This window comes from Marmota monax, unplaced genomic scaffold, assembly GCF_021218885.2.
Source record: "Marmota monax isolate L192 unplaced genomic scaffold, Marmota_monax_Labrador192_F-V1.1 WCK01_AAM20220418_F8-fsc00064, whole genome shotgun sequence".
In the NCBI taxonomy this organism is placed as follows: Eukaryota; Metazoa; Chordata; class Mammalia; order Rodentia; family Sciuridae; genus Marmota; species Marmota monax.
This window is the reverse complement of record NW_026694542.1, coordinates 10,833,713-10,842,895: the sequence shown is the minus strand read 5'-3', so window position 1 is coordinate 10,842,895 and position 9,183 is coordinate 10,833,713. Positions and strand designations below refer to the sequence as shown.

Below are 9,183 nucleotides of genomic sequence, written 5' to 3'. Positions count from 1 at the left end.
ATAATGTATTAATATTGGTTCATCCATTGCAACAAATTTGATACATAAATGCAGTATGTTGATAACAGATGAAACTGTGTGACGAAGGAGGAGGATGTGGGATGGTAATAAGGAATTCCTGCTCAATTATTCTGGTAAATGGTAATAAGAAACTCTATGCTCAATTATTCTGTAAATCAAAGCCTATACTAAAAAATTAAGTCTATTAATTATAAAATAAAAGCAAAATGACTAAAATAAGTATATTTTGGTTCTAATTACAAAGGTTATATACATGCCTTTACATAAGAGTGATTTCAAACAAATCAATATAAAGACAATATAAAAATTTTATTATGTTATACTTTGCTACTCTTCTTGACCTCAATATATTCTTAGGTACAGAGCAACAGATTGTTTGTAAACAACAAAACGTATTTCATTAAAAATCATCCACTAATACTTGAACTGTCCTTTGTACACTGGAGATACTGGATTAAATGATTTCTTAGAAATGCCATGCCAATTATTATTTTTTTTGTTTCTACAATGTATGTTATCCAATGTTTTGGTCTTACTGATCTTATTTCATAGAGCTATCTATGATGCTCTGTGATGTGAACAAATCATCTTATGTCCCCTACTTCTGCAAGCAAGTAACAAAGCTTCCACCTCTAGTCATCGCCTGGCTGGTTTTTGTTTGAAGTTTCTGGGCAAGACTTAGCTCCATATACCTGGGTAGAAGCACATATCTGACAAGAAACATCAACATCAGGACTGAAAGTCCCAGGGCTACAAACCACTGCAAAAGAAAACACATGGAAGAGAGCATTATAATTTACAGATATTTTATATCAATAATATAAATCTGCCTTCAATATCATACCATTTCTATATCTATAATACACTTGTTCAGCCAATTAAATTGTAATATGATCTTTTGTTTATTTATTTTTTAGTTGTAGTTGGACACAATGCCTTTATTTTACTTATTTATTTTTATGTGGTGCTGAGGATCGAACCCAGAGGCTCCCACATGTTAGGCGAGCGCTCTACCACTGAGCACAACCCCAGCCCAATATGACAATCTTAAAGATTTAAGAAAAAGAACCCTATTTTTTCTTTTAGTACTGGCATTTTACAGTATCTTCTGCAATGCCCCATCTATGAGTTCCTTTTTCCAGTTTTCTATTCCTATTTCCTATTTCTATGTTTTCTAGGCAAAACCATGTGGTTTTCTTTCATAGTACAGTATCTTAAATCAACACTATAGAAATGTTTTGTAATACAAGAGTATATTAGGAAGAATTAATATGCATTAATATAATTGTATTTAGAAAATTTGGGCCTTGACTTTTTACTTCCCTTTTGGTAAATATGTTTCTGAAAGAGAATTGGTGTAGATTCAAATCAGCTGTATATATCAGGCCCACACCTGTAATTCCAGCGACTCTGGAGGCTGAGGCAGGAAGCTCACAAGTTTGAGGTCAGCCTCAGCAATTCGTCAAGGCTTTAAGCAACTTAGTGAAACCCTGTCTCAAAATAACAAAGAGGGCTGGAGATGTGGCTCAGTGGTAAAGCACTCTTGGGTTCAATCCTGGTACAAAAAAAGATTCAAATAAATTATCCTAATATAATTATTTATCTATTCTTCTGACTATATAACCTAGATATGTAGATATTTATTTTATAATTACCACAACAACTAGCACAATTGCTGTGTAGACCTTCATCTTTTCCAAAGCCTGGTCGACAGCTATCCATACGTACTACTTGAAAACTGTGGTCCACAAAATGCATAGCTGGTACAGTGTTATTAAGGCGATGATAGAACGTATACGCTTGGCTCCGAAAAAATTCTTCTATTCTGTCTCTTGCCTAAGATTTAAAAGTATAAGAGAAAAATACAATTACTACACCATGAGCCAATTTGTTCTGCTGTATCAGAGGCAATTAAAAGCAGCATAAACATTCCATGCTTTGTACAACAGGTGAATTCCAAAAAAGTTGTATAAGACTAAAAAGTCTAAAATTAGTCTAGTCTTAACCTTATCAACTATTGTAAATTCATGTGTAAAATGGTTAAGAAAAAATAAAGTTAAAAAAAAAAAAACTTAAATTAACCAGGAACCTGTTGGCACACACCTATAATACCAGCGATTCAGGAGGCTGAGGGAGGAAGATCAAAAGTTCAAGGCCAATTTGGGCAATTCAGTGAGACTCTGTTTCAAAATAAAAAAATAAGGGGTAGAGATGTAGCTCAGTGGTAGAGTGCTCCTGGGTTCAAATTCCCAGTACTGCAAAAACAAACAAACTTTCTTGTTTTGAATTACTTGTAACATATCCATTCCTTATGTAGATAACTGGGAGTTCATTATTTCTAATTCTATTTGCTCATATGAAAAAAAAACCTAGAACAATGTAAAATGGAAACAAAGACTTCTCTCTAACCAGCATCACAAACTAATAATGTAAATTTTGTGTTATTTCTTGAGTACAGAGTTTAATAACTAATATTAATGGAGTTATGTCCCATAAGTCATACACAACATTAATGATATAGGAATTAGACCAAGAATGGTATAGACTTAGGAACTAGACCAAGAGAATGGGATTTTTAAGACTATGTCCTTAGTCTCTGAGGATGGCAGAGAAAATGAGAGCTGTTATGACTAGAACAGATACAATTTTGGAAGAACTACTGGTTTAACCTAGATTGTGAGGTTATTCTTCAATCTTCAATCTTAATCATCTTTTGGGGGGAAAAAAAAACCAGGGATCAATCCTTCAATTATAGATAAAATGCATATTATTCTGGAAACTACATAATATTCCAGATGTACCACTCTAAAAAAATAATAACCTTTTGAAATAGCCAAGAATCTCAATGTCAGTTTAAAAACATTGAAACCAAAAGTCATTACTATGTTATATTTGCTTTGTTGTTGTTGTTTTGGTTTTGTACTGGGGATTGAATCCAGGGGCACTTAACCACTGAGCTACATCACCAACCCTAAATTGTTGAGGCTGGCCTTAAACTTGCCTCAGCCTTCTGAGTTATATGTGGCATTGTGTCTGGCTGGTGTATTTTGTTTTTGTTTTAGTAGTGGAGATTGAAGCCAGGGGTGCTTCACCACTGAGCTACATCCTTGGTCTTTTAAATTTTTTACTCTTTTAAAAAATGTTACTTATTTAATTATCTATTTACTTATTTGGTACTGGGGTTTTAGTTCAAGGGCTCTTTACCACTGAGCTACATCCTAGCTCTTTTTATTTTTGGGGATAGGTTCTCATTTAGTTGCTTAGGACCTCAAACTTGCTATCCTCCCACCTCAGCTTCCTGAATTGCTGGGATTACAGGTGTGCACCACCATGCCCAGCCTTTTTGTTTTTATTTTGAGACAGGGTCTTTCTAAGTTTCTTAGGGCCTTGCTAAATTGCTGAGGCTGGCCTCAAACTTGTGATCTTCCTGCCTCAGCCTCCTAAATTGCTGGGATTATAGGTATGAGCTACCCCACTCAGCTACATATATATTTTAAAATAATAATTTAAATATATTTCTTACAAATGTTTTTACTAAGGATAAACATTCACAACATGAATAAATACACACACATATATTATATATTTTTTTCCCAGTACTGGGGCTTGAACCAAGAGGCACTATACCACTGAACTACATCCTCAACTTTGTTTTTTTGACACAGGGCCTCAGTAAGTTGCCAAAGCTAAGGGCCTCTCTAAATGTTGAGGCTGGCCTTAAACTTGAGATCCTTGAACTTGAGATCCTCCTTCTTCAGCCTCTCACGTAACTGGGATTACCAGCATATACCACTGTGCCAGGCTTACAAAATTTTTAAATAGCTTTACTGACTATTCAAGTTCTTTTTCCTTGTGATAAATTTCTCACCTTGAGGATATTACGATTAGTGATATCTTCACAGTCAACACTATCATTGCATGCACTTTCCCACCCTGGAGCAAAAGGATCAACTGGGGAGGAAAACACGATAGGTTCACAAAAGGATTCTAAACGGTTCCAAACATTTCAATAAAGCCCCAAGTACTTTATTTAGTATGCAAGCCCATGTTCACTTCATCTAGCTATCTAGTCCTAGTAGTAAAGTTAGATGTACAATTTGAATAATTTATACATTATGACTTTACTCCATCTGGGGGCTAATGGAAGTAACTACAAGGCTTTAAAACGGGGGAAAAAAATGGGCTGGGTTTGTGGCTCAGTGGGAGGCTCTGGGTTTGAGCCTCAGCACCACATCAAAATAAATAAATAAAAATAAAGGTATTGTGTCCAACTACAAGTAAAAAAATTTTTAAAAATAGGAAAAAAAAGCCTGTGTTTGGTTACTCCCTTTTATTAAATGCTCAAAAATACAATTAAAAATTCTATAAGAAGTTACAAATAAAATATTATATAATTAAATGCTATGATAATTAATTGATATTGACTTCTAAATTACAAGCAAAAATATATCATATTTGAAGGTAAATAACTTGTATGCTAATTTTTAAAACCATAACCAGGCAACAATATATTTTAGTGTTTAACAAATATTTAAAACTCATTATTTATAAGATATTTCATATTCATGCAATAATTAATCATTCAGGACTAAACTCATAAAATTAAAGAAATGTTTTAAAATTTGTTTTTACCTCGAAAAGCTATGAACAGCTCATGTAAAAGGCTATGTTCTGGAATTTTAACAAAATGGCATTTATATGATGGTTCTACAACATGGCACAACAAATCAGAGATCAAATTATCCAAGATTTTCCTCAGCACTCTAAAGAGCAGGTCATTATATCTTCCTACACAGGACTTTGTAGTAAAACGTACAGCCATCTGATATGAATAATCAGGTTCCCGATAGGCTTTGAAAAAAGATGAGAATGAAAACAATTGTGCCTAGCATTAATTGTTCTATCAAACATTTTTCAAATAACATGTAATATTAAATCCCATCAATATTGCAAATAAACATAGAAACCTTATCTAGTAAAATGCTTTAACAATTTGTCCTCATAAAACATATAAAACGAATAATTTTACTGAAAAAAAAGTTATTTTCATCTGATATTTATCTACTTACAAGAAGAAAAATGGCTTGGGTTGCCTATATAGATAAGAGCATCAAGAAAAAAAAAAAGATTGCTTTTGGGGAGGGTCTTCATTTGCAGAAAGTATCATTGCTGTTATAGAATTGAATATCAGTTTTTAAATTACCTGGAAAAATACCTGGATAAAGTAGTTTGTACTTACATACCTAGGTAGTAGAAAGTAGGGAGTTAAAAGAGAGTTATTTAGGATAAACTTGTTAATTTGAGTTTACCTAATTAAACACACCTCAAAATATTCATAAATCATAATGATTACCTATACCCGATTCATTTTCACTAAATGAAGAAGTCTTATACTTAATTCTGATTCAAACTAAATATATAAATTGAAATGTGCTCATTCTCACCAAAGATCATAAATTCATATCTCCTCTTTATTGTAGTTTCTTCTTGGATTTCTGCTTTGACAGTCTTATAAGAAAGAGTACATGAATAAAGTCCAGACAAAGGCTCCAGAAAATCTCTCACCATTAGCTTTCCCGTTTCTGTTATACTTATTCGACTATTGTCTATGCAGAAATAGTAAATTATTTGGTTATTTAACAGATAACAATCAAGTTATTTAGTAAATTTGGGTTACAAATAGACACAGACACTTAAAAAAACTAATGGTTTATTTCAACTCCAAGAATCTAACAAAATCTTAATTCTATCATATTACTCTATGAAAAGCCACATAAGTAGTACACTTTTGAAATGAAATGTATATTGGTTTACTTTGATTCACTTCTTCGCATCTACTTTCAATTAGTTTATGCCAGTAATTCAGTAAATGAAATATAATTTCTTCACATAAGCCAAATTAATTAATAATACTTATATCCCAAGGCACTCTTCTAACATCATGAAAAATTACCTATTAAATATCTCATCTCATATTACTGGTGGTACAAAGATAAAATAAAGATTTTTGAATGAATATAGCTCAGAAGTAGGATACAAAATTAACTGCTTCAAGGGCTGTTGATGTAACTTAGTGAAAGAGCATTGCCTAGCATGTATAAAGGCCCTGGATTCAATTTCCAACACCATGAAAAATAAGAAAAAAAATACTGTTTCAGATTTTGGAGAAATTAAGGCATAGACTAACATATAACACTATTTATCCAAGTGTAGGGCAAGGTAAAAACTGTAGTCAAAACTAAATTTATTCTTTTCAATAAATGACAGTGCTTTTTAAAAACAATGTTCACATCATTAAAATTATATTAAAATCAAATAATTTACCTGTTAATGTCTTTTCCTTTGGCCCAATCCATAAGTAGGTGGGATCCACTGTTTCTGTATTAGCACGATTCAAATCCATACAGATAAGGACTGGGCTATTTTGATGTAATTTTACATATATTTTCACTGTGACAAAATAAAACAATGTATAACTACATTATATAGCAAAACTACAAAATACACTCATACCAAGGATACTAATAATTTGTTCTTTTTTAAGTCCTTTTTTTTTTAATTTGAGACAGTTATCTCCCTAAGTTGCTTAGGGCCCTCACTAAGTTGCTGAGACTGGCTTTGAACTTGCCATCCTCCTGCTTCACCCTCCTGAGCTGTGGAATTACAGCTGTGGGCCTCCATGCCTGGTGGTTTCAGACTTTTAAAAATCAATGATTATAAAGTTGGCACAGTGGCACAGGCCTGTAATCCCAGCAATTTGGGAGGCTGAGAAATTAGGATTCAGAGTTCAAAGGCAGTCTCAGCAGATTAGCTAGGCACTTAGCAACTCAATGAGACCCTGTCTTTAAATAAAATACTAAAAAGGGCTGGGGATGTGGCTCAGTGGTTAACCACCACCCTTGGGTTCCATCCCAGTACCAAAAAAAAAAAAAAAAATCAGTGATTATAGCGTTTAGGATGGTAGTCTGAATTTCTCCTTGCTTCTCATGGTAAGTTTTAACAACTCTATAGACTGTTAGGGCCATGATATTCTTATTCTGTTTACATAAGACATTTAGAAAGTCATTTGGATGTACAGGTTCAGAACTCACTGAAATCATAAAAATTTTTTAGGGCACTGTGGATTGAACTCAGGGCTCTCTACCGCTGAGCTACATCCCCAGTCCTTTTTACTTTTGAGGCAGGGTTTTGCTAAATTGCCCAGTCTGGGCTTGAACTTGTAACCCTCCTGCCTCAGTCTTTTCAGTGCTGGGATTACAGCACACATGGATCACCACACATGGCTGCTCAAATAATTTTTTCAGGGCTAGGGGTGCAGTACCAGGGATTGAACCCAGAGGCGATTAACCACTGAGCCATATCCCCAGCCCATTTATTTTTTTGTTTTGAGACAGTGTCTCCCTAAGTTGCTTAGGGCCTTGTTAAGTTGCTGAGGCTGGCTTTGAATTTGTGAACGTCCTGCCTCAGCGTGCACCACCATACTGGGCTAAAATCATAATTTTTTAAGGGATAATGGAATCAATTTAAAGTCCAGAGAAAGCCTTGAATTCACTGCAAAATTATTTTAAAGATATTATTTCTAAGGGACACCTGGTATTTCACTGTAAATTTCCTTTGTTGGGCACAGTAATTAAGCCCATAGGAAGCATTCTAGGAAAGTGTTCTGCAATTATGTTTTTTGCTTGTTTCTTTTGCTTTTCTTTTGTATTGGGGATGGAACCCAGGTGCGCTTAACCACTGAGCCACATCCCCAAACTCTTTTTATATTTTATTTAGAGACAGGTCTTGATAAGTTGCTGAGGTTGGCTATGAACTCATGATCCTCCTGCCCCAGTCTCCCGATAACAGGCGTGTGCCACCAGGCCCCGCAGCAATTACGCATTCTGATTCAGATAATATGACGGTATGCTTGGAATTCAGTCCCACAAGATATTAATTTTAAAGCCTATTGAATGCCAGGCCCTGAATATATAAAGGCATTATCCTATAATTTGGTGGTAGTGGTGGTGTTGAGGGAGAGGGTTCAAACATGACATACTGTGAACAGGCCCAGTTATCTCAAAGTAGCTGGGTGACTAGCTTTCCTTGGGGAGTATGGTAAAGTTACACCACAGTGAATAACATTTGAGTTAATCCCTTAATGGATGAATAGGAGATCTACTTAACAAGGGGAGGGATGACAGACGTTCACACAGAGCGACTTCCAGCCCAGGAAATCACCCCTGTGGGTGGGGTTCCCACGTTGCAAAGCAGCAGAACCCTTTGGAAGTGAGATGCCATCGCAACAAGAGATCTGCGTTGAATCCTGGCTCCTTAAGAGCTGTGCGGCTCTAGGCAAGGCGATACAACTAGCTAGGGTCGCTGTTCAGGATGAAAAGATGCAATCTTCACGAACTGCAGGGCACAGGGCAGATGCACAGTGCACGTTCGCACCCTTTTCCTCTGCGGGAACAACCCCAGCAGGTCCATGGCATCCTGGACTTTTCTGAAAGGCCGTCCGTGAGAAGAGGTCCTTATTACCTGGGTGTCCTATCTTGCCAAAAACGAAGCCTTTCTTATTGAGTAAGGATGAACGCTGGCATCCAACTGCGGAGGAAAGAAACCACTGACTTTTTAGTTAGATAAGGAGCCAGGGCTCAGAGTGGGTCAGGGTAGGGCAAAACCAAGGAGGCAGGACTGGGAACCTCGGGCAGAGAGACTTGGGGGCACGGTGGGACAATCCACACCTCCTGTGAGGTACCAGAGCACCGCAGAGAGAAGGGCCCACGCTTGCATCACGGCTCAGGGGCTAAAGTGGCGGGAGGCGTCGACAGGTGGGCTCCTTCCTACCTCAGCCCCTGCCCAGTACCTTCCCATCGCTCCCCCACGCAGCGGAGCAAACGGCCGGGGTCGCCGACTCTACCCGTCCGTCGCTACCGCGGAAGCAGCCCCCACCGGAAGACGCGTGCGTGCTCCAAGCGCGCGCGCGCGGGGCGGGGCGAGTGAGCTGGAGGAGAGCGCCCCGCCCCTGGCGCACGCGCGGCGGCGGCGGCGGCGGTCGTGCTGCCCTTCGCGCCTCGTGTCGGCGCCATTTTCCCGCGCTCTCGGCTCCCAAGCGAAGAAGAGAGCGAGGAAAACGAATTCAGGGCTCTGCGGGCTGGGGATTTCCGTAGACTGAGGACC

The 9,183-nt window shown here is 37.2% G+C and overlaps 1 protein-coding gene across 1 annotated transcript; it reads right to left on the bottom strand.

Annotated features, from left to right (window-relative positions):
* Window positions 1-311: 311 nt before the first annotated feature.
* On the bottom strand, window positions 312-8,894 carry Zpbp2 (zona pellucida binding protein 2). The gene is made up of 8 exons (XM_058571475.1): window positions 8,748-8,894; window positions 8,542-8,607; window positions 6,346-6,471; window positions 5,466-5,627; window positions 4,654-4,872; window positions 3,890-3,972; window positions 1,677-1,857; window positions 312-781 (listed from the first exon to the last, which is right to left on the bottom strand). The coding sequence occupies exons 1-8, from the start codon at window positions 8,794-8,796 to the stop codon at window positions 654-656; spliced, it is 1,014 nt and encodes a 337-aa protein (XP_058427458.1). The 5' UTR covers window positions 8,797-8,894; the 3' UTR covers window positions 312-653.
* Window positions 8,895-9,183: the final 289 nt, after the last annotated feature.